The sequence below is a fragment of the Euwallacea similis genome, chromosome 2 (assembly GCF_039881205.1).
Source record: "Euwallacea similis isolate ESF13 chromosome 2, ESF131.1, whole genome shotgun sequence".
Lineage (NCBI taxonomy): Eukaryota > Metazoa > Arthropoda > Insecta > Coleoptera > Curculionidae > Euwallacea > Euwallacea similis.
Window position 1 is genome coordinate 238,861 of NC_089610.1, and position 26,797 is coordinate 265,657.

General features: G+C 33.0%; 1 protein-coding gene across 2 annotated transcripts in view; it reads left to right on the forward strand.

Moving 5' to 3' along the window:
- Positions 1–25,168, forward strand: part of LOC136419426 (neural cell adhesion molecule 1-like) — a 109,090-nt gene extending 83,922 nt beyond the window's left edge. For both annotated transcript variants that reach the window (XM_066405716.1, XM_066405717.1), the window contains 8 exons: positions 5,487–5,621; positions 5,675–5,812; positions 16,106–16,228; positions 16,283–16,423; positions 22,816–22,997; positions 23,772–23,865; positions 23,916–24,113; positions 24,163–25,168. In XM_066405716.1, the coding sequence (XP_066261813.1) occupies positions 5,487–5,621; positions 5,675–5,812; positions 16,106–16,228; positions 16,283–16,423; positions 22,816–22,997; positions 23,772–23,865; positions 23,916–24,113; positions 24,163–24,356 (1,205 nt within the window). In that variant the 3' untranslated portion in view covers positions 24,357–25,168. The remainder of the gene's footprint in view (positions 1–5,486; positions 5,622–5,674; positions 5,813–16,105; positions 16,229–16,282; positions 16,424–22,815; positions 22,998–23,771; positions 23,866–23,915; positions 24,114–24,162) is intronic.
- The last annotated feature ends 1,629 nt before the right edge of the window (positions 25,169–26,797 follow it).

A 26,797-nucleotide genomic window follows, 5' to 3' on the forward strand; every position in this document is an offset into this window, starting at 1 on the left:
TCCTATAGGGACCCAAAATATTTTGTTGCACGCATTGCAGTTCTAAGGTTCATTTTACAATCATTTATCATGCAAATATCGTGCATATTGCAGGTAATAATTTATGGAACCACAAACCGTATACGCATAAGTTGCCGACTATCACATCTCCGTTAAAGAAATAAACTCAGAAGATCTCAAAATCATTCCATTATGCCTTTACTGTACTCCTGTATAGTCCTATTTTTGAACCCTGCAATAAATTGAAGTGAATTTACAGCAGATTCCAGTCTTCATCTCCACAACTTTTCAAATTTCTTTGGCCCACGTTTAAAAGCACGATTTAGTTGCCGAATTAAGAACTTTGAAGTAAAATTGGAATTATTTACGAACCGTTTCCAATACGAAGCACGACGACGTTTCATTTGCAAACTAAGCAACTTACAATAAGTTTAATTTAATTTTTAAACATAAACTTTCCAGGCGGAATGCTTGGAAAGTTGCATGGTGGCCTTTCCAAGTTCGAGAGCGCACCACTTATTTTATAGCAAGTTTTGATTAAGAATGTTTCGTTTCGAACCACTGTAAAGGAACTTTTAATGGAAACGTTGTAACCTTGTAATAAGATACTACTTTGGTGCGGTTTGATTGAATTGTTTCAGTAAGCCCTTAAAAATTTATTTATTTTCTAGGACGTGAGGCCTGCATCTTGAGATTAAAGGTCTTACTGCATTAAAATATGCCGCACCAACTAATAAATCTGTATGATGAGGTCAAATTAAGTTAAATAAAATATCTGCAAATTGTACGTAGTTTTTTAAAAATTTTATGTTTAATAACTCCTATCTTTTGCCTTATGAGTTATCGGCTAATTACCATAAGCTCTTCAATTACCATGTGGCTAATATGTTGATCTTGTCCGCATTGACGTGGCTCGCAATTAGGTACCTAAATAAAACAAACCTTTAATTTATAGAGCGACAGGTTCAGAAGACAAATAAACCAAACGATTCATGATTTGGACATTTAATGTTTGGTAATTGTTTAACCAATACAGTCAACAAGGAACAGCGGAAAGGCAATTTGGAGACAATTAATCTAGTATTGTCTAAAATTTCAGTTCAAAACAATCCGGCTGAATTAGAGAGAATGCATACAGCTATAACTGAGGACTGACAGTGGATGATTGAATCCTCCTAATGTGTAATTCTCTTCACTAACAGTAGTAGATAGAAGAATAGAACAAAAAATTATTTTAGGTCTTCTGAACAAAATAATCGTTGTGGACTGTTATGGGTTTTTACCGGATTTCCCTGATATTGAAAATTTGCGTTAGAGTAAATGTTTTCCAGGTAATCATGCCGAGGATGCAACACCACATTTTACCATACATATCTCTTATATTCATATTATATTTTTGAGTTTGTATCGAAAATACAAAACATTCATCTAACATATTCTATCCCGATATTCAACCCGTTTCTGAAGGACTAACCTTCGCAAAGCTATGCTTTTTGCTTTATCTACCGCCATAAATTCCAGACGGTATAAGATGTAACAAAACAGATTTCATAGTCACTTCTCTCAGATTTCATATTCACTATGCAAGACGACTGCTGCCAGTTACTTTAACGCTAGTTAAAAGTGTTAAAAAATTATAAGATTTCTAGGAAAATCAAAAAATGCAATAAGCCAGGATATCCGAACTCTATCAAGGTCTCAAATATTTTAGCCCCCGTATAGATAACACGCAATATTATGAGCGATTTGTGTCAGTCTAAATTAAAAGATTATGCTTAATTTTAACGAAAATTATCTCTAACTTAATAATAATTGAAATAATCTATGGAATGTGCACCCTGTACGTAGTTAAAAAAACGTGACAGGAAACGGCAGTCCATAGGCGTATAATTATACAGGGTGGCGCACTTCACCTCCCGTCTCCTATAACTCGGTTATCATTGACAATAGGATTTCGATATTTTGTATACTTTACCTGTGTCTTAGGACGTACTCCAGGAAAATATTTCTAGTTATACAGGGTGTCCCAAAAAAGTGTGACGATACCGAACTTTTTTTTTTTATAGAACACCCTATTTTTTTTCACATTTAAATGATTGTCTACATATTCCTAAAATTTTGTTGAGATCGGTTAAATAATACCAGCGAAAAAAATTAAAAACTGAAAAAAATTACATTTGCGCCTCTAGCTTGAAAAAATAATAAAAAATAGAGATAATGTCTATGTAAAGAAACTACTCAAGATGCTTATTGAGCATGGTTTAATAGTTTTATTAAAAAAGTTTCGATGATCGATATTGTACAGGGTCTCCAAAATTTAGCGTCTCATTTTTTAAACTTCAAAGTGTTTTATTTTTCTTATTTTAAATTGGGACCCCCGTATATTTTAATTTAGTTCGATGCAGAATTCAAAAACAAACATTTTTCGAATTACATGTCTGTCGCAATTCCTAACACTTCAAGAGTTGTTCGTGGAAAAGCATTCCAATAGTAATTAAATTGATTAAAAAACTACGGTTGCTATGACAAACGAATTATTTATAGGACTTATTTTATAATTACAAGTATCTTACAACCATTACACATCTAAAGTATGTGTTCGAAATGTCCTCCGTTCTGTTGAAGACGCAAATTAAGACGACTATGGAAGGTCTTGTAACCTTCTGCAATTCATAAAAAAATCGAGGGTGGCTTTGAACAAATTCGAAAAAAAATTAATGGTTGTAAGATAATTGTAATTATAAAATAAGTCCTATAAATAATTCGTTTGTCATAGCAATAGTAGTTTTTTAATCAATTTAATTACTATTGGAATTGTTTTCCGCGAACAACTCTTGAAGTGTTAGGAATTGCGACAGACATGTAATTCGAAAAATGTTTGTTTTTGAATTCTGCATCGAACTAAATTAAAATATACGGGGGCCCCAATTTAAAATAAGAAAAATAAAACACTTTGAAGTTTGAAAAATGTGACGCTAAATTTTGGAGACCCTGTACAATATCGATCATCGAAACTTTTTTAATAAAACTATTAAACCATGCTTAATAAGTATCTTGAGTAGTTTCTTTACATAGACATTATCTCTATTTTTTATTATTTTTTCAAGCTAGAGGCGCAAATGTAATTTTTTTCAGTTTTTAATTTTTTTCGCCAGTATTATTTAACCGATCTCAACAAAATTTTAGGAATATGTAGACAATCATAGAAAGCATTTAAATTGTTAAAAAAAAAATAGAGTGTTCCATTAAAAAAAAAAAGTTCGGTATCGTCACACTTTTTTGGGACATCCTGTATAATTAGATATATTTTCCTGGAGTACGTCCTAAGACATAGGTAAAGTATACAAAATATCGAAATCCTACTGTCAATGATAACCGAGCTATAGGAGACGGGAGGTGAAGTGCGCCACCCTGTATATGTATGTATATACAGGATGGGTCAAAAGTGATATTTTTTAATTAAAGTGATTTCAGTTGAATAAGTTAATTAAAGTTGAATTGATTAATTAAAGTGAAAATCCAATTTTTTTAAGAAGAAAATTACAATCAGTCTGAACATCTTTATATGTTATACATGAATGTATGACTGTATGATAAATGTTTAATTGAAAAGGAAATAATGTGGTTCATGTCGAAAAGAGTAATTTTGGCCCATCCTGTGTATTTTTATGGAAGGCAGATTACTTAGCCACACAGGAAATCAGTTTTAGCGCTTGAGTAGAGTTGATATGATGTTTAGATAGAATTTGAGGTAAACAAAAAGTGATGGTTATTCATGTTGGGTGTGCTGTTGAAAGCAACATCGGTAGATATTGACCTGAGTAAGAAAATAAATTTGATTGATCTATTTAATGGATTAGTAACTTCTCGTATATGATTCATTTGAAAGATTTTGATAATCAAAGCTGCAATTAATTTCCTGGCAGTGTGATGATATTTTTTGAGCAATGGATTGATAATTAGTTTCAACTAATCATGTCTTCAGATGATTCTCTTCGAGTAGTAAATATGTCAAATTATTGTAGATCGCTTCTCATAACACTGGCGGTAAAAAATTAGAGGTAGGAAAAAGATTAATCCTTCCCTCTTATAATCTTTTTGGATTAATAGACTAATGGGAAAAATGAACATGTTTGATCTTTGTTTAAAAATCAAAAGAATCTTACTGGAAAGGTGTCGAAGATTGATATAAAGACAAGCTTCAACAGAAATTATTACACTGAAATTTTCTAGATCTCGGATCACAAAATAAACTCGAATTAAAAATTAATTGGTATCTTCACAGTATTTCGCTGAATTAAGAGAGAAAATATAAAAAAGCCGATTTCTGTGCACTGAATTTCCAATAACCCTAAAATCTCACTCGATGTAATTTACATTGGCTCGATATCTCCCGAATGTTCGCAAAGTGAGCCATCAAGGAGGAGCTGAATTTTAAAATCAAATTACGCAAAATGGAAACTAAGTGCTCGAAATCGCCGACCCAGTAGCATTAATCATGGCGGAGTGTGCGTTTTATATTTCTGCTTCTTTAACTTAAAAAAAAAGAAACGAAACAAATGCTCTTGAGAAATGAGGAAGCATTTATTCGGTTACCATTTAGATTAAGAACTTTTTCATCTGGTCTGAGAGAACAATGGACGAGAATTGTTAAGCTTGTGTTCGTTAATGGAGAATATTTAAATATTTGGGTGTTTCAATTCGATGGAAACTATCAAACATCAGCGCGGGAATGCCTATAAATTTATTTAACGATACAAATCAGCTAATTGTTTTAGGATACTGGGAAATCGAACCTGAATAAATTGACGAAACGGCCCTTCTGGTGCAACTGGCATTAGATAAAGATAAGGTAATCCACACTAAATGTTTATTGGATGTAAAATTTCTCTAGTTAATTCTTGGAGAAGATGCATTTCCGACTTAATCGATCAATCTAATCACTTTAGCACTGAAGGCGAGGCATTTCTGGAAAAACAGATTTCTGAAGGAAAATCCACGGAGTACCAGAATAAATGGGTATCATCAAACTTTTACCTTTGTTAGGCCTCAGCAGCCAACATTATTTGTAAGGTACAAAATGATTTTTATGCCATCCACGCGCAACTTTTAGAAAAATATTGGCTTATCTGGATTACGACCTTCATGCCAAGATTGATGTGCCCTAAGTTAAGCGTTTTAGAAAAACATTTATCGATGTTCCCGATATTCAGGATAACAGTGCGGAGAAAAAGATTAATGATAGTCTTTTTAGAGACATTTTGGCTGTATAATTCACAAGTCTGCAGCAACTTTCGGGTGTTCTTATTGGAGTTTATTTGGTAGGCCAATTTAGCGCGTCGAATTCCTACCAGATAATTTAATACTAAGTTAAGCCGGGAAAATAAAGAAATAGCTGTTAGATCTAATTTTTTCGGTTCTTAACTTTGTTTCGATGAAAAGGTAAGTCCACATCATTCAGCGCTTAGGTTGTTATCTTGTTCCAGATTTCATAGCAGCAAAGCTCCATGTGTCATTCCAAACTGCAGTCAAGAGTGAAGGGGACTCTTTCAGTGTCTTGTGCAGCGATAAGGGTTCGGGTTCCAAGGTTGTCTGGAGAAACCCGAAGAATAGAGTTATAGGTAAGATTAACGGCCTTTTTAAATATCAAAAATGAGTCGGCAACATTTCGCAGGTGAGAAATCCGACCCCCACACGAGTTCAACCATGCACGGAACGCAGCTGAAATTCAACAAAATCAGGAAGGAGGACGCTGGGTTTTATATTTGCAGAAGCAACAGCGACAGTACTCAGTTTGAGTTGGAAGTCACAGGTGAGTAACAAACTTCAGCAGGTTTGTTTGAGCTGTATATTATAAAACTCCTGTAAAAAATACACGACCACATCATTTTCTAGAAAACACCATTACTGAGCCTGGCGAACCTCCTGAAATAATCCAAAAAACAGTTCACACACGTTATAAATATAATTCTTCCATCACTAATAGACTAAACACCACTTTATCTCCTACGACAATAGGTAATTTGTTTCGTTGAATCCTCGTAGAATCATTTTTACCACATTAAATACACTTGAGCCCCTTTCGAGTATAATTGCAGTAGTTTCATCCAAACTATCCAACTCTGTACACGAACGTCTAAGTTAACTCTTAAGGGTGTCAAGTGCATTTAAGTATTTCGGCAATTTGTTACAGCGCAAATTGCTATAACGTAGAACTGCATTTGATGCCCTTTAAGAGTAGACTTTGATGCTTTTGTAGTTGGTTGAAGATTAGTCCGACCATTTGTGAATGTTTAGTGTAGATTTCCAACCCATCTTCGACATTTTCTATTTAAGCACTCAGTGTGTGGCCACTTTATTTGGGAGTTTGAAAAGGAACAACGTTGAGATCCGTTTTCATATCTCCTGTGAAATACTGTTATTCTTCAAAAACAATTTAAAGATATTTAACATACATGTTTGCGCAAATTTTGCCATAAAGCAGGTCTTGGAACAAAACCTTTATTCGTTAATGTGATACTAGTATAAGATGACATGACAGCTAGATTTATCGTGTTAACATTGTAATGCCCTTTCCTTGGTTTAGATCAGATTGCGAATTCCTCCGGGCCCACGCCACTATGTTTTTAATGAGGCAAAGGGTTGTTTTACGCATTTGGTTAAGACTTTCTTCTTGATTTAGCTGCTGGTTAACTTCACCTTGAAAAACCCTTCATCTATGAGTTATTGGTTAACTGACAACTGTTGCTAACTAGACATTGAAGTACCGGAGTTTAATCCACATCTGCAAATCCACTCATTTGAGACATATTCCCAGTGATTTTTGCGGATATGTTAAGTAGCCCATTCAAGTATTGGGATTCATCAAGTTCAGTGGCTAGATGTTTTTATGAGATACTTGAAGGACTTGAAACAGAATCATTCGAGATATACACACTTGAATGAACCTTTACAGTAATAAAATACTGGACTTGGTATAAACTTTCCAAGCCGTTTGATGCTTGCCGAAAACATTTGTTCGATGAACATTCTATTATAATGGATTTTAAAACAGCAAACTCAGGAAAAGCTTATGAAGTAATTCATTTTACTGTTAAGTAATAATGCACCTCAATCAAGTTGTAAAATGAAGAAATTCCGTTAACGAAGTGCACCATGATGTGACAATTCGGATAAAAAGACTTAACACGTATTACAAAGTTCTTAACTACTAAAATTCAGGCCTAACACGTATAGACACACTAGGACTAAAAGGCAACTATCGTCTGGTTTATTATCAATATCTTGAAAGCGTAACATTTAAATAAATAGCAAAATTGGTCTTTTATTGGGGAGTTGCAGTTAGAACCATTCAACGAAACTTGAATGTGCTTAAATTCTAGTTCTTACAAAGAAAAAGGTGAAAGTTTTATTATACAGGGTATAACCTGAGTTGGGATAATTGGTGCTTACCTGGTATATGACCTAAAAAAGTGGTTCATTGGCGTAATATTACACTGTGTTCAGAATTTCTTTTTATTTTAATTTCAAGCTAATTTATATTTATTTTGAAAATATCATACTTTCTGAGTTTTTTCTTAAAGTTTCTTTAAGAAGATTTTAATAAAACTAACTTAAACTTTGACTTAAACTGAACTAAAGGTTAATGCTATATTTCAGATTTGATGTATTATATACTTCATTCATCATTTGTCAAAATCTTGAGATTAATCTTCAATCACCGAAAAATTAGCAATTTTCCAGAATATATTTAAGGCTTTTATTACTGGATTAGTGGAACTAATTGCTTGTTCAGAAACTATTTGCTACGATTAGAGAACACTCGAATATGCTAAAGCATTCTTTTAGTAGTAGTGGCGTACTTGGTCTTGTAAAGTGCCCCCTAACGCAACAATTAAAAAAAGCTTTCAACGGAATTCTTCTCCTAAAAACTATTCAAGTTTTCATTCAAGGAGCAACAATTTTTCCTAAAACTAGCAAGTTTTTTTTTGCTTTTGCCCCAGGCATCATTGTAAACCAGAAACAGCGCAGAAATGGATCACGATAAATTACGAGTTGAAATTTGTTATATTCGAAGTTTGAAGGTGAGGAAAGTTACAAGTTGAAGGAGCAAAGTTGCGGAGAGTGCGAACTGTGTAACTTATGCCAAATCCTGCCAAATAGAAGGTTTAGATAATTACTGTTCCTAGATAAAAAGTGAAATTTATTGTGTATTTGTATGTGTTAGCGTAGCATTAGAAGTTTTATGTGCTAATGTAAAATTTTAAGATTAATTTGAAAATTTTAGCGTTATTTTTAAATTATTGATACAATTTATAAGTGAAATAATTTTTTTTAAATCTTGCTCAATGCTATTATGCTTTAATGCTTATGCTATTATGCTTTAATTTAACTAAAGCTAAAGAAATATTTATTTTGATGTGTATTTTATCTAATCCCATGGAAAACCCCCACCCATCAAAACAAAAATATTTTTTTCTTATCCCAGTAAGGGTCTGTTTTAAAACAAACAAAAATTCGATATTGGATGTAGAAAGCACCTTCTGGCTGTAGAATGGAAACATTCCTAATTTTGGTAACTAAGATTATACTATACAGCAAAAATTACTTTACTGCGATAGCAATGTAGCTTTATGGCTTTAAATAACGATACTTGCCGTAACAACACATTGTGCTATTAGAAAAGTAATCAGTAGGTCAAATTTGTTTAGTACAAACAGCATCTTTCTATTAGTGAAAATTCCTGCCTGTCGTCTATTTGGATAGAAATTTCCTCTAGTTCAATTAGATTTCCATTTATAGCGGCAAAGGAATTTTTCAAAGCACGATACACACTTAGCGACATGATCCATACTGTGCACAGCGCCATCCATTGTAAATATTGACCTTTCAGTAATTTAAATTGCGTGAAATCAATAGCTTTTTCCAGATTTTCGTAATTGGTCCATAATTATTTTTATTTCTGTGAATTGCGAAAAAATCTTATCTATTTTATTCGCTCAACTCAGCAAGAAACCCAAATAAAAAGATCGCTAGAAAACATACGACCTTAACACAGCTAGACGTGCTGTTAGAGCTAAGGGTACCCCTGGTGCAGTAATGTTGTTTCCTCGACTAGACTAAAATGTGTTAATGTGCTACCCACTTTTTCTAGGTTGTTACTCCTAAATTATTAATGCACATAAAATAGTAATCCTCGTGCTGAAGGACATCAGGCAATTATTTGTGAGAGATACATGTTTTCAAATATAGTTCTTTATATTGCGTATGTATATATTTTATTGGAACTTGATGAAGCTTTGATTAAGAGGAATAAAGGTCAAGTTTAACATTTAAAACTATAGATAACCTCCATAGAGTGTAAAATCAAATCAATCCAGCTATCAAAACCTGATTCTTGCTGGACCACTCCCTGCTGGAGACTTCGGTACGCTGTTCCTCATTGAAAATAAATTGATTCTGTAATGAAAATATAAGAAAACTAATATTTAGTCCCTCCAAAACACTACCTATTATGAATTAGCCGGGATATATCCCACCATTTCGTTATAGTTTCAATGAAATCTGTATTTTTAAGTCTAACTGAATCTCCTCATTTACATTCCTCCATTGGCTTACATATTCATTTATCCAAACGCAAAAAATATTCTAAAGTAAGTTTTCTACTTTATTCCAGTTATCCAGTATATAAATATAGTGCTTGCAGCCATAATTTTACAACTCTAACTACAACACAAATAAGCTAAATAGATTGAATCTAATATTTGTTTTAATCCACTACTAAATTAACTGTAAAGTCTGTAAATAACCATAGTGCATGTGGAATAACTGGGAATTAACGTTTGTTTATCCTCTAATCCTCTTTCAATACATTAGCTGTTCGCAATCTCACATCTGGTTGGTTCTCACATAAAATAAAAACACCGAAAACTGTGCCTTTTCATCTCGCTTTTCTTTACATATACACGTACCGTCAATAAGTAGATGTTTCTAAAAAATTAACCATTAGAAGATATTGAAAACAAACGATTTCCTTCTAAATCATAGGGATTTCAAAGTGTAAGTTAGACTCAACTATGTCACATGGAGCGAAGTAGTCAGAGCTAACATATGCAATGGCGTGCCGTAGATGAAAATTTCTTTGTTTCCCGGATTAGTGATTGCAAATTTTGTGTGAAAAATTGACTATGTGTCTTTAGATGATTCGGGCTAGTTCAGGCTTCCTTGAATAGTTTCCATTATTAAGGGTATTTTCCTAAGTGTTTCTGGTACTCTGAACATTTTAGCTTAGAAAAACCTGGTTAGTTAAGGTTCCTTAAGTAATACAAATTGATAAAGTTGATGTACTGAAAAAATTAGCTTTTTGGCCTTACAAAATTTAAGATTAGTTCAGATTAATTGGAGTAGCTTCTATTTTCCATAATTTCTCCTTAAAATTTTATAACCTATGAAAATTAGTTAAATTTACCCTTAACCACTAATTAATCAATGCTATAATGGATTGATCCCAAACCAATCTCCTTTCTTGGGGTTTTCCCCGAAGATTTTTAATTCTTTAGTTATTTTTTGAGCTTAGAAATTTCAAATCAATTCGTACTGCTACTTACCCTGAGCTAACCTGAATTCAGAACGTCTAGTTTCAAACTATGAGGCTTTGTGTTATTGGTGGTTAATGTGCTGAGATCTTAGCAACTACAAAAGTAAGAAGTTGGCTAAATAGAGAGTATGTACAGCCAATGTAATGACAAAATCGTAGAAATTCTCGTTAGTAATATTTTTAAATAATTTTAAAGTAGCCGAATTGGTGAAATTTGACTACTCTTCTTTAGTCGTAGATAATTTTTTATTTTAGGTCGGTGGTTTGTCACACCCACCACACTAGGCAATTGACTTTTACTATTTATTGAATTCAATATATTTTTTATTTTTGGAAAAATATGAATTTTACAACAGATTTATCCAAATTTTAGAATTTTTGGTTTAAATTTAAGTCTGAGAAGATTCTAGTACCTAAATTAAAAAATATGGCACTTCAGGCTGGTTTCATTCTTTCCATTTATAAGATGAAAGACTCATTTTGATACTATTGAAACAAAATAAGTCTTATGTATTTTAAATGGAAAAAATAAAACATGTACTTGAATTTGGGTAGTACAAGCTGATTGGCAAATATGAGGTGCACATTCGTGTAAAGTGATAAATATAAATTCAAGTAATATACCTAGTGTAAATAATATAAATTATATAATAATATATTAATCTGTGAAGATTTAAAAAAAGTCGAGAAATTTTAACAGAAAAAATTGTTGTTTGATAGAAAGCGAAGGAGATAAAGAAAAATGAAAGTAGCAAAGCCAATTAATTAAATAACGGCAACAGTGAGGCTATTAGGGAGATACAAAGGAACCATACCCAAGTAACAAAATGATCTCAACAAGAATCACTTTAATAGAGAATTAAGCTTTCGAAAAGAATAAACACAAAATTAAATGAAAAAAAAAATGAAATAAACACAAACGTTTCTTCACTACAATTCTAGACACCATGTCGATTGCTTAACGATCTTTGGAAGATAATAATTAAATTCTGCACCACGCAAAAAACTGAAATATTCATCTACACTCTTAATACCTACTTTAAATTCCAAAGGCGAAAGAAAAATTGTTACTAACAACCTGAACTAACAAAGTAGGTTTATAAATGCGTCTTTTTGAGTAAAGTATGTATTTTTCATGCCGCTTCTCAAAGTAACTTACTTAACCTCCATTAGCGCAGCTTTTTCAACTTCAAAAGAATTTCATAATAAGTGGTGTATGCTCCGAGTCTATTGAACGCCTGAATACCATTTCCTTTCAATATCCGCAAAGGAAGCTGACATTCTTTCTTATATACTTTTCCCGAAAATGAAGTTTGTTTGTTTGGGAACTTGAAAAGTCGGAAATACCTCGAAATAACTAAACACAAAGTTGCAAAATTTAATGCCCTTAACTTACAAGAATTCAGACAGGAAAAATAAATGGAAAAAATCAAACTTTGTTGGTCGGCGAAATAGCCATCAAGTAATAAACTATAAGCTCAACAGCCATAAAGCCTTCGCTCAAAGTAAAATTAATTATTAGTCGACCAACATCCTGCTTCTGCTCCGTCTATAGCTACGGCCGTAAATCGTGTTCAATAATTCCATTTGATAACTTCAGGGTTAAATTTTAAATCGCCCTTATCAGCAATATATCATCAATAGATCGAGCTTTAATTACTTCAAAGTGACTCAGCAATCTATTTATTGACCTCAGTTTGTTCATGGGAACGCTGCTTTGTTACTCTAACGCGAATCTTTAATGATTTACGGGGTTCCAGTAATAATTAGGGGGAAATTTGCTGAATGTTAACATTGTTAGATAACTGTGTGAGCATTAATGCTTTATCACCATTAATGCTCTTGGGAAGTGTGGGATTGTATGGAAATAATAGAGCTCGATAAACAAACAAAATGCCTTTATTGAACTGAGTTAGAATTTGAGCAACAGTACTTGGATGGTTTTAAAAATTTGCAATTTATTTAGAAGCGATAAATTTTCTAAACTGTTCTCATTTAGTGTGCTGGTCAAGCGCAAGTACAGAGTCTTTTGGAAATCTCTTTAAACTCTTCTCAGAATAGAGTTTCTAATTCTCTCAAGAGCTTTCAACACAATCTATAACACCTGGTTAAATTTATTGGCGTCTATATAATTCTTTATCGTCGCCAGATTCAAATTAGCTGACTCTTCACTTTTTACTAAAGCCCATAAATCAATCTGGAGAAATTTCTGATGGTTGAATACCAGATTAACGCGTCATAAGTTAAGCATCATCTTTATAATTTGCGAGGTGCTACTTGCTGGTAAATGAACGCCTATAATGTTCCCTAATTTTACTTACGTATTTATCCAGTTTAAAATTCAGTAATATTTTGGTGTAAAACTAATCGGTATGATTTACTGAAGGGCCTACAAGTGATAAACATAGAGAATACGAGCAGACCAGGGCTATGAGAGTGTGTTAAATTCGAGAGGAAAGGAAATCAGAATATCTCTTGAGGAATTTGTTTGTAATTTCAAGTTATTTTGATTAGCTGCGATTGATCGTAAATTCTAGTTTTAGCCCTTTTGATTTTAGCAATCTCTCTTGAGTTAAATTTTATCAGAATTTTAGGGATAATGTAGCATAACACTAGGAACTTTAACTGGGAGGTAATTTCTATGGAAACCAAAAAACCAAAAAATTCTAAGTTTGCATATATCGCTTGTGTGAAAATTAACATCTTTGTAAAAATTCCTAGATATTTTCCAAAAATATTTGACATCTCGGGACTTCCCAGCACAAAATAAATTCCAGTAATAAGAAATTAAGTGAAGAGACAGAAAATAAAGGGAATAATTTTCTTAGGAAAAGTAATGGGCTACATTTTCATTTTATGGAAAATATCTTCCATATTAGATTGTCAATACTTTAAACTATTAACTAATATTTTTTGATATACATAAGGGAGGATAGTTTTTCTTACTAAGTTTAAACCGAAAAAAGTCGTCTTCAACTTATACAAAATTTGTGTAGAATTATCCCTGATGGACAATGAATCTGTGATGATCATACCAATTATCATTGTTGCTCACTAAGCTAATACATTCCAGCATTTTCTTACTGCAAATAATTTTTCATTATATTCAGATATTTATCTGGAATTGTCTCATCAAAAATAATACATTGGGTATCTAGTGAGAAACGTAACATATTGTCGGCCGACGATGTAAATTAATTAATGATGAGCAAAGTATCGGAAACTGAAAATATGGTTTTTGTACGAAATGTATGTACTATTTTTTCAGAAATTCAAAATTATTTACACCGTGTAAACTTTAGAAATAATCTATACAGCCGAACAAAACAGAAATTTCCTGCCACATATCTGAGCAAAACTTGGATCTATCTGGAATAATTCTACACAATTTTCAGCAAAATGTATTTTTATGTTCATAAAAGGGTATATTGCCGCGAAGGAAAATGAAATAATTTATATTAAATTTATAAATGTGAGCAAAGAAAGAAGAAACATTCAAATCTATCGGATTAAAATACGAAATCTTCAAGCTTCACGGTTAGGCAGAACTGTCTCTGATAGGAATTAATACTATGAATATTTATTAATTACAACATATCCTTACGTAGCAGAGAAATGATAGCATTTTCTAATAATGTATGATACGACTGTAAAATGCTCAAGGAAAGGAATTTTCTTTGCGGAAAAGTATGAAAACTTCTTCCAGTGATTAAAATAGGAAAGCCATCTTCAGTCGAAATAAAATTATGCAAAATTGTGAAATGACTGAATTATGTAATCAGTACAAATTTTCGTCTTAGAAAGATAATTTTTTTTTTCACAAGAACGAGAGAATCCTACTTTCTTGGATTTGGAGCGAGTGAAGCCAACCTCAAGTATATTCTTATTGCGAACAACGCTTTGATATCCCTGAAGATGAAATTAGACATATGTATGTACTTTTTCAATCCGCTATTGATTTTAAAGTCTAAAATACGTAGCATTCTAATGGTGGTATTAGTGTTGTGATAGTATAATAAATATCTCTATGATTGGAAGAAAATTCATTCCATTGAAATATAGCTCTGACCAGTAATAGCAATAATTATGAGGTAATAGTAATGGTAAATGATTATGAGATATCAGAAATATCGATTAAGGTAAATGATAAAAATAAAAAAAGTCTTGAAACAATCTATTGTGTCTCAGAAATTTGCAAGATTTGATTTATTACTTAAGGCAGTTATTTTCCTGTTTCTAATCTAGTAAAAAAACCAGACTAATTTCAGCAATCGTAAAAGTTTTACTTGATTAATTGATAACAAGCAATTATAAAAAATGAGGCGAAATTTTTCAAATTTTCACTCAAGGTTTAACAATAAAAATAAAATTAAAGTATGAAATTTTATCATCCTTTTCACAACAATTTGCCATAAATACGCATAATGTGAATACCTACATAACTTTAGTGCTTTTGCATGTGAAAATTAATTTTGCTGTTAAACGCCATGGTCCATGTAAGCGTATTTAATTTATAAACAAAACATTTAGAACTAGGACAATAGCTTTTTGTTACTAGCAACATATTAAATGAAATATTTTAACGAATAAACCGATTGAAGGTAATATAATCCCTCATGAATTTGCGTATATGAAAGTAAATAGTTATATAATATATTTATGTGTTCTAATCGCGTTTTCCATGAAACAATCTAAAATTCATTTAATGCAAACTTGTCATCAAATATTTTAATGGAAGTTTGCAGTAAGTAATGCATGATATATGTCTATAGGGCCACCCCGTTAAAACATAAATAAATTAATATATGGGAATAAGTATCATGGAATAGTTCCCTATCTCAAATCAATGATAAATCTAACTGCTAAAATGGATAATCTCTGGATTGAACTCTATAAAAAGAGAAATAAGCAACCTGGAAAAAATACTTTAGAGCACCAGAGAATTCGAGGATTTTCGCTGGACTATTGTGAGATGCACTTTTAAATCTTTAGAGCAAATCTGAAATCAATAACGTAAAGCTCTTATGTTGAAGCCAATATTTATTATTGACGTATTTCGGATTACACGCTAATGCTCTCAGGGAACCGAGGAATTCATGCGAAGTTTGAATAAATAATTACGTCAAAAACCTTAAAAATATTAAATTTTCAGTCGAATTTTTAGTTGCATTTTAAGTATTAAGACCGAATGTCTTTTAAGAAATACTTTTCAGCTTCCTGACAAAATGGCCAACGCTCGTCCGGTTTTCTTACCTTTCTAACCTGAAAGTACGTTAGAAATGCCAGAATAACTGTAATTTTGATGTATTATACGCTAGATTTGGTTTATTGATCTTTATCTGTATTAAAATCTCCTTCCTTCGTCAAAACTGATTCACATATAGAGTTAAAAATTTACACATTTAAAATCTTCAAAACATGGCTGGAAAGCATCTGAATTAGACACACTAAATTTGAAATCATGCAAAACCCATAAACACTTCTACTAATAAATATTTCATTTTCAAGTACCTATCACGTTTGCGGACACCCCTACCAACGTAAGTGCGAAAGAAGGTTCAGATAAAGTATTGAAGTGTGAAGCTAATACGAAATTTGAATGGATGATTGACGGAGAACCGCCAAAAAATGGTAAGTTTTTGAATTACAAGACAACTTTAAAGTACCAAATAAATCTGTTCACAGATATCAAGTATCAGGTGCTAGGAGATGGGCTGCTAATAAAAAACGTTACTCCCTGGGATAGTGAAAGGCACTATGCTTGCAGAGCTTTTCAACTGGATGAAGGACGGTTCATGCTGAAAAATATCACTCTCACAGTGACACGTAAGTGTAACCACTTTTGAGACCTTGAGCATCGTGTCTTAATTATTCTTTGATTATTTATTTGTATAGGATTTCCTAGAGATCCCTGGTTCTCGCAGGCATCACTTTGAAAATACATTTTTTTTAAAACTAAGCACTTCATAAAGCTGGTCAAAACTGAGTTACCGAGCAATTTGTATTGACCTAATGCGTTGTCATTATTACATAGTATTTTTAACTTTCCGAAACGCTTAATTTGAAAGCTATGGACAATGACATATTGGTACCTTCAGTTTTCAATACACAACAAGAAAAATGGTTTTATATCCTTTTTTTTTATTTGGAAGCTACAGGCCATGGAGATTTGGATTTCACTTTGCTTGTCTACCTTCTTAACATGTACTAAAGATAGGTTCAACTTTAGCAAGTCTGGCGCCCTGGGCAAAACTTTTAATCACCATCCTCTATCCCCAAGAAAACTCGCCAATCAGGAAAATGCGCCACCCTGGGCCGTTATTAAACCTAACCCCCTATAAACCCGGTACTGGCCGAAGGAAGATGAGTAAAGGAAAAATGAAAATTCCATAGTGTTACTGTTAGGGTTTGTATAGAGGGCTAAATAGCCAATGATCGTTTTAATCTGTTAGTTCGATTAATTGTGTTCTACATAAGCCTAGAATTAAATCTGTTATTATCATGTAAGGAACCCCTGTGCTACGTCTATGAACATCACCCATTTTTTTGCCGTTTTACTCATATGACCAGATATTGGTACACATTTTGTTTAAACTAAAAAACAGTTGTGTAATAAACCTTCTCGCCGCCCTTTTGTGCTAACTAAAATTTACGCACGTCCCCGAATTTGGTGACAACCGCCCTCTAATAAAATTCCAATTATCTTATTAAAGTTACTTAGACTATGAGGATAGATCTGGGAGAAGTGCCGACAATGACCTCCTAGTTTAGTACGCCTATGTGCGCTTATCATTAACTTTAGTATTTAAGCTTTTGCAAGAAAAAAAATCGCTCTCTTCTCGTGCATCTCCGTCAACTCTTAACTCCGTACTTTACACGTTAGTCGTACGCGAATACTTTACTCGCCGTTCCTACATACGTTTAATTAGTATACTAGTTAATTTAGCACGGAAAGTTTTTAATCGTTATTTCTTCTTTACTAAATAGTTCGAAATTGCTGTTGAACAATGAACCTTAGTTACAGTTAAAAGGGTTTTTTGTTTTATTCATTTGCACGAACACGGTGTCTCTGAGATCGCAAACTCAGGGTGGTCTTTCGCAATCATCAAGTTCATTGCTAGCTAGACGGAACAAGAATTCGGCCACGTCTAAATCAACATCTTGGTACCACGAATTCAAGATCAAACAGTTGCGAATAAAAACTAAACAGGAAATATATCCCTAACTGTCTATTGTAGTATGAGACCTATAGTCATTGAAAAACAACACCTATGTAGAAAAAATTATAACTTTAGTGTCCTCAAACTTACAATCCTGAAACCGTACGTTTTTCTTCTTCTAGGAGTTGCTACCCCTTATTCGTTAAAATTATTCTTCGGTTTCAGCTGCACCACTTTTTCTTCAGACCCATATTCATACTATCGTAATGCATAACAGCATTGATATGAATAGCATATCGCCAGACGATCGATCATACTTAGCAGTTTAAAGCCTGAAACCATATGAAGCTCAACACAGGACATCCAACTTTTAATCTCTTTGATGGGATGAATTCGTTTCACGTAACCTTCCAATATTCACTCTTGCTTGTTTGTATCTTAAAACTTTCTGCATTGAAAAGCTTCCTCTTTGCGTTCAAACCTCATCTAAATACCGTACGTGATCTAATTAAAAACTTTTCAAATTGGAACTTTAAAAATACAAGTTTTCCATTAAAACAGCCTGTGAAAGTAAGGCGATTTCGGGTGATTTTCATTCGTGTTACGTTTTTTCTTCATTTCCCCGAAAAGTTTCCCCGATGAATATGCAAAAGCAGAATTGGGACGTTTGTTACTCTTTCACTCACACAGAGAGGAATTTATTTGAAAATTATTTCAATCGTTTAGTTAGGAACATTTCACATGGGGAACATTGTGTAAGGCCTAAAAGTCACCCATAGTTCCACAGAGAGAGAGTTTAATGAATAAACTGCGGTTTCGATCTGTCTTTTATAAATCCAAAGCTTGATTTATATCGGATACCAACTCGAAATTAAACTACCGCAACTGTTGTATTGAGGTTTAGCTGTTATGCCGAAACTACCAATAATATTGGCAAGTTCTGGAACACAGAGGAAAATGTATAACGGTGGTTTCAACTTCATAATGGTGTTTCAATATCGGATTCCACTAAAAGACCCTATTTAATTACGGCAGATAAAAAGACTCCGAAAATCCAAACTCAAAATGCTCGCTAGTTAATAAGGTTAAGTCTTACCTACTCTCAAGGTTAAAAACTTCTTTGAAATCCAATAAATAGTAGTCGGGTAATCTCATCAAGGAGGAAACATCAGATTGGGTCAAATTGATTTTCACCGTCTAAATAAAAAGAAAATAATCAAAATAAGCCGAACAACCGACGTTTAATCTCTAAAATTAATGGAAAAAAAGGCGGCTCCGCAAATTCCAAATCGGATCCGGGACTGCAAATTATTCACGATTAAAGCCTTTACTGGGAATTAACGACATTAGAGAAGAGCGGCTTCTGCAATAAAGTTAAAAATATACCCTGGTATTCTTTGCCATGACAAATTGAATTTTGTTGGAGTTTTTTTTAAATGGCAGGAAAGGTTTTAATTTACGGCCAATCCTAGAAAAAAAAAACGAAAACCGATAAGACTTAATGAGGAACTTCGCCGCCATTGTTAGGAAAAAAATTTTACATTTTATTTCCACTACATGGACGTAGAAGGTTTCAAAATTCAACCACACAATTTAACTACCAGAATGGCAATTCTTCAACTGACTAAACAGTGAATGAATTCTTTGCCTACTCCTCACTTCGTTACTAGCCACTCTTAATTGACACTAACACAAGTAAAAACTTTAAGTATACTCATACTAGCGTTTAATCAAATTTTATAGCAGTTTTAAATCAGTACATTAACATATGCTATAAACTTTTTTAGTCTGGTGAAAGCAACATTTAGACCTCTTTGAACTCTTTAACTTTATAAAAGCTTTATTGTAATATCACAATAGAGCGTTAGATAGCAATATAACAATTTTGCTGTGAGTTAGAAGACTGTGTTTAGATTTCTTTGGACTTAAAACTCTTTGACTTTATACAGGTTTTATTATAATATAACAAGAGAACACTAGATAGTAGTATACTAATTTTGCTGTGAATTCAAATTCTGTGGTATAATAGTTCTTTAATATGAGACATACGACACTTTGTTTTTTAAATCACTAACTAGAATTTATTGCGTTATTTTGTGAAGATCTTGTGGAAACCTTTCAATTTTAATTTCTAACCGGATCAGCCAGCATGGTTTTAAAACTAGGATACAGGTTGATTTTAGTAGATAGATTTTTTTAATTTCCTTGGAACAGAATTTTATGATCAGGACTTCAGGAATGGCGAGGAAATGGCATTTTAAGATGGTACTTTTTCTAAGTTACAGGGTGATCACGTTTCCAAAAAAGTTTATTTTTTAATTATTTTTTGTTATTTCCTAATCTTCAGAGAGACTCAATCCAAATGTCTATATTATGACCCAATCAATACGTGATTTTAATAATATCCGTAACATTTAACTTGAGATATCGCAATATCTGGAATAATAAATGCTCTATAAAAAATATCTATCATGAAAGTTTAATTATTCCGCGAGGGAAATATATTAATGCTAAAATTGGTGGCCCTCTGTACCTCCTTGTAGGGAGATGGAGGGTAACTTTGATTTCTTAAATAGCATTCTCTATTTTTTATTGCAGATTCCAATTCTACAGCAAAAAACACATAGAATTTGTCTGGAAAATTTTTTTCAATTCACTATAGATGACACTGTAATCAATGAAATTTAATTTTCTTTAGCTTATGATTTACTGGAATGTTTGATGACATCTGCTTTAAAATCAATGTAAACAAAAACTTTTTGCAATTAGTTTTTAAAGTAAGTGCTCAAAATGATGGCCTTCAACTTTAATGCACTTATTAATTCACATTTCTAACGACCGAACACAACTGAGAAGTGCATCTGCTGGTATTTCGGCACAAGCATGTTTGATACGCACAATCATATTCTCACGCGTCGTTGGTACTTATTTATAAACTTTGTGTTTAAGATAGCTCTAGAAAAAGAAATCTGGCGAAATGAGATCTAATGATCTAGCAGGCCAGTTCATCGGTCCAGTTCTACCGATCCAACGATCATTGAATTCACGATTAAGAACTTCTCGAGCTATCACCGAATAGTGTACTGGACAATCATCATGCTGATACCACATGTTCCGTCGCATTTATAAGCTCAAGTCTTCAAGCAATGTTGGCAGTTTGTTTTCCAAAATGTTTCGGTACATTTCACCATTCAAGTTGCCTTCAATTACGTGGGAACCGATAAGTTTACTGCCAGTGATTTCACACCATACGATGACAGTTCAAGGACGCTGATGCTCACAGCTTGTCGAAGCCAATGTGGATTTTCTACACTCCAGTAATGCATGTTGCGCTTATTAACGGTGCCATAATTTGTAAAAGACGATTTGTCGGGAAACAATACGTAACGAAAAAAAATGGAGTATTGTTATATTTGTTCACGTGTCCATTGGCAAAACGTTACACGATTCTGAAAATCTACCCCGTGGAACTCTTGGTGTAAAGAAATATGATAAGGATGAAACTTGTGCATTCTTAGCATTCTCCACACACTCATACGAGAAGTACCTAATTGCAGTGATATTTCCCGTGTTCTTGCATGGGGATTATGAGTCACAGCACCTAGGACTGCTACTTGATTGTCTGCTCCACAAACAGTAGCTGCACGTGTTCTTTTTTTCTATTTTGTATTCCCTTCAGTAGAAAACTATTTGATAACTCGAGCGAAAGAAGCTCGTGACCACACTTTGTTCGGAAAATGTTGAAAATAGAAATTGACAGCATTATCAAGACGCCTGCCAGCTTCTCCATAAACAAAAACTATTTCAGCTTCCTCTTGCACAGTAAAATTCTCCATTCTGATATAGTATTAATACCGAAATAAATCTAAGTAAAATTAATTGTTTCTTCAAGTTATTTCTTTTTTTTATACGTTTAAACCAAAAATGTAAGCAAATAAAAATGTGTTAATATTTTTTGCCTGACAACGCGTGAAAACAAGATTTTGTTAAAGCTAATTTCTTCAAACATTCCGGTAAATCATAAGCGAAAGAAAAATTAAATTTCGTTAATTACAGCGCCATCTATCATGAATCGAAAAAAATGTTTCAGATAAATTCTACGTGTTTTTACCGTAGGATTCGAATCTGCAATAAAAAGTAGGGGATGCCGTTTAAGAAATCAAAGCTACCCCTCATTTCCCCCAAAATAAGGGACAGAGGCACTAATCTTAGCATCAATTTATTTCCCCCGCAGAATAATTAAACTTTCATAATAAACATTTTTTTGTAGAGAGCTTATTATTCGAGATATTGCGATATCTCAAGTTAAATGTTACATCCTGTATCTTTGAATAACTTTTAAACGAATTCTTGAATGTTTGTAGCGATCATGCAACAATACTAAAGCATCCTTCTAGAGGCAAAAGATGTATTAGTTTGTTTTATATTTTACTCTAAAATTGTTACTTTGGTAAGTGCACTTGAAGGATCAGTGTACTTAGTAGATTTATAATTAAAAAATTGAGATGAGCTTTTATATCCTTTTCATACAAGGTTAATCAAATTTTACTCATACGAAGTCCCGGTCCTAACACAATATAATCCCTAAGCACACGTTTAATACTTTCCCTGGGCAAAATAAAAACGGTTCAGCGACGATAAACCAACTTTTAATTTGTTTGGAAATAAACCCTTCGTCGTGGAAAATCCCTGGCCCTTTTAGGATTGCGCAACTGGACTTACGTTAAAATAACTTTTTCATTTAGTCTGTATTTTAAACCGGGGTCAAAGCAATTTAGAAGCATATTGTGATTTAGGTGGGGCTAATGTGTGTCCAACATTGAAATAATGGAATGAGGTCCAGAGACGTCATTTATGAATGTCCAGAATCAGTAAAGGATGATAAATATTATTCACTTTTGTGGTAAAAGTAGAGGATATTAATTTTCTTAATAAGCGGAAGCTCTTAGGAAATGTTATTTGTCTGGATTTCCTATGACACACAACTTGATGAGTCAAATCCTCAGTTTCGATAATGAAATACATAAAAATAACGCTTCTTAAGGATTTTATTTTCAGATCCCCCAAGGACGTATGCAAAAGAAGTCATCGTTTATGGATATGTAGGAGGAACTGTAAATTTGACGTGTAAAGTTGAAGCAGAGCCTCCACCTACGTTCGAATGGTTCCAAAAAAATAACAGGATTAAGATTATTGGAAGGGAATTGCAAGATTCGAACCCGAAAGTGTCAGTTCTATCGGTAAGATCTTTTATTTGTATGCAAGATATAACGAGTGTACACCTGTAAAGAAAACTTAACATCTATTAATGTCAAACAAAAATGCAGTGGTTGATCTCTGTAGTAAGAATTAACTTTCAAGTTACCTCAGATTAAGAATGTTAAAATTGATTTATTCATAAATTCAACAAAACCTGTTCAAGCCGCTAGAAAAATCACCAAAATTCAAAAAATATATAATAAAACTATCGAACATTTACAATTCTTTGTTTTTTAAATTCCGCTATGGTGCTCAAAAACCTCAAGCATTTACTGTAGGGTCATTTCGGAACCAACATCTAAAGTCAAACCGATAATTATCTGGAAAGTACATTTCGGGATTTTCGGGAGTACCAAATATTTCCAGTCATAATTTGATATTTAAAAAATTGAGTCCGTCCATATCTAATTGCTCGCTTACATATTCAGATATTCCTGTACCATATTCGTATCACACAAGAATTTTGCAGATTAATCACAAGATTAATCAAGAAGTTACTTAAAAAGCACAAATATTTCCCTTTTTCAAGTTAATATAGATATTCAATATCTCAAAGACGTCCAGCTTCAGGTTACTCCCGATTCTTAGATTAGCAAGTGTCCGGAATATTCCGGGTACGGGGTCCTAAATATCTGTGAAATTCCGACATTTTTCTTCAAAATACTGCAGGTTGGTCAAGCAGCTAAATAATAACCCGCAACGCCCCTCACCCCCAAAAAAAGTCGATGTCTAGTTATTACATTTTTCCGTTTTAGCTCTTCCTTCAAGATAATAGGGACTTTGGCGAGTACAAATGTGACGCGAAGAACACTGAAGGAACCATCCAATTGAGGTTTACCTTACTAAATGGTTTGCTAGCGCTCCAACTCAAAAGTTCGTATTACAGTGTAAAATTTCAGGAACGCAACCATCTCCCCCCATTGTTATGGAAGTGCAGGATTCCAGCCCCACTTCCCTGGTTGTTTACGTAGAAGAACCAGAAATTACTGACATGGAAAACAAAACTGGTATGGGACCTGATGGTATTCGCGTTGAATATAGAAGTGAAGATGATGAACCTTCTTACTGGCATGCCCAAAGTTTTACATTAGCTGAAGGTATGAAGTTATCTGTACCATAATGTATGCAGGATCTATTGATTTTCAGACAAACTATACATCGTCTCAAATCTGACTGCAAACACCACATACCAAGTAAGAGCTGCCACACTAAATCCTGCAGGCTCAAGTGAATTCACCAATATAACCGAATATACAACCACCTCTTCAGCGATGATTTTGTCTGTCAATATGCCCAACTTTCTTTATGCTTTGCTCACTATACTGATTTCACTTATTTGATGCTGCACGTAGGAGTTAACTTTCTTAGAAAGATACTAATTAACTAATTTACCAGGGCAAAATCAAGCGAGTTTACCGAAGGTGTTTTGCCTGTTAAATTTTGATTCTATGAGGTACTTGGTTCCGATATAGGTACCGTTAATAACACAAAAAGACTGCTTTATGCTAGTTCGTATACATAATGTAAAAAAGTCTCTTTGGTTGTATTATTAGACCTTTTTTATTCAACAGTTATAACTATTGGCAAGATTTAATGGAATTATTTTTCCTTTCTTTTTCAGAAACCTTGCTATTTAGGAGCACCGTTAAACATTATGTCAAATTACCTTTTGCTTCCTTTGATATGCCCTTTTTTCATTTAATGTAAATAAGGACACTTAGTAAGGGGAAGGAGATACAATGTTGTGATTCCGTAGTCTCTCTGCCTCTGAATCTTTAGATAGAATAAGAAACTGAATAAAATTATAAAGAAAAGTATAATAAAACGCAAACCCGTCGAAATGCATGTTTATTATAATATTGCACTAATTTACTGATTTCTTAAATATAATATAAAATAACGAAAACCATTTATGCTTTAATATGTATACTTACATAAAATAATAAGTATTCTTATTCTATACATAATGTGATATTTTTCGGTTTGACATGAATATTTTAGCTTTGTTGTTGTAAATGTTTACGAGATTCGTATAAATATTGTTGTGCCAATTGGGGAATCAATTATGAGCTTTTAATGTATATATGACCTGATGTATGTTATATAGTTTAGGCGACATGCGCTAAGATGTAAATAAAGTAATTTTAAACTTATTAAAGATTTTTTTTACATGTTGATACCAGTGAAATGATCAAAATTCCTTAAACCAAAGGCATTAATTTTATCTCACGCTTTTCTTCTGAACTCTCACTGAAATTTCTACAAGCGCTACACATGCACAATCAACTTTCTTGTTTATTACCTGTCTTCTTTTTTGCAAATTATTACACTGACATTAGCCATTACACTTTGTCGAATTTTGCAAACTTTCCTGGATAACAGCTACGAGTATTCAAAAATTTCGTGTTTAGTCGAATTAAAAAAAAAAATTGTCGTCTCGTAAGATTCATTTCATACCTAAATATAATTCAACAAAAAAAAACAAATATTTATTATATAACAGAGAATATGCTCGGAGCCAAATTAGCTCGTAAAAAGCCGTCAAAAAATGCACAATTATTACATTCATTAAGATATTAATAATTAAAATTAATAAATTAATTTAATAACATAATTTTGAATTAAAGATTGGGCTGATTTTAAAAATGGCAATAGAATTATCTTTGAATTTCTATTTAAGATCTTCACCGGGAAACTAATTTATTATTAGATTTTCGTTGTGAAAATATTTCAAAGAAGTTCTCAAATTCTCAAATTAATTAATAAAATAATGACTCACACAAAGACCCATATACGGTATAAATTTCGGACGTGCCGCACAGATACCGCCACCACTCTAACATACTGCATCTTCAGAGACAATTTCGTTCAAATATAATTGTTGGCCGAGGGTAGCCCGATAGGTTAAATCGAGATAAAACCCGGAAATTAAGGGTAAAAATTGACTAAACTCCCCAGTAGCCACTGATGGTGTCAAGTTATATCAAACCACATGACCTAGAAGTAGAAGTAACGGGTAATTAGTAAAATAAAACCTCTCAGTAGACGGAGAATTATACACGTAGGGTATTAAATAAGCCATTTGGTATTAATTATTAAGCATCTAACAGACTGATGATAACATATGTATATGTAAGAAAAAAATATTTCCTTCTTAAAAAAATAAAAAAAACACGAATTTAAGCAAGACTTCTTTATTCGACCAAGATTGGGAAAAAGAATCCCCCCCTCATACAAGGTGGCGGAGACATCCCCGCGCATCTGTTTATCTTCAAAAGATAATCGCTAAACCTTCTACATTCTTCCCACGCTTACATCCCTTAGTCATTCTCTTCACACCCCCATATGATAAACAAACCCTCTTTATCTTTCAAGGCAACGATCTACTTTAACTAGTACAAGTTTAGTCAATCTCCAATGGGCACTCTTAGGTGTCGGTGACATACCACATATGCCCAAGGATAAGACGTAGCTCCATCCTTGTAAGATAACAGGTTTATTGCTCTTGCCTTAAATGAATTAATATCCAACCCCGTATCACCTTCTATATGAAAGCTCACACGGCCAATCCTGACACCAAATTCGTTCTCGAATTTCCTTAACAATTATCAACAAAAAGTAATACACAGAGAACTTAAAACTAGGTATTAATGAAACTACAGAGTGCGAAGAGCTACAGCTTCCAACATGACAACAAAAGCACATATTACAAAGCGTGCCACCCCTAACATCACTACAATAAAGAACAGGAACTATACAGTGTTCCGCTCTTAACAGAACA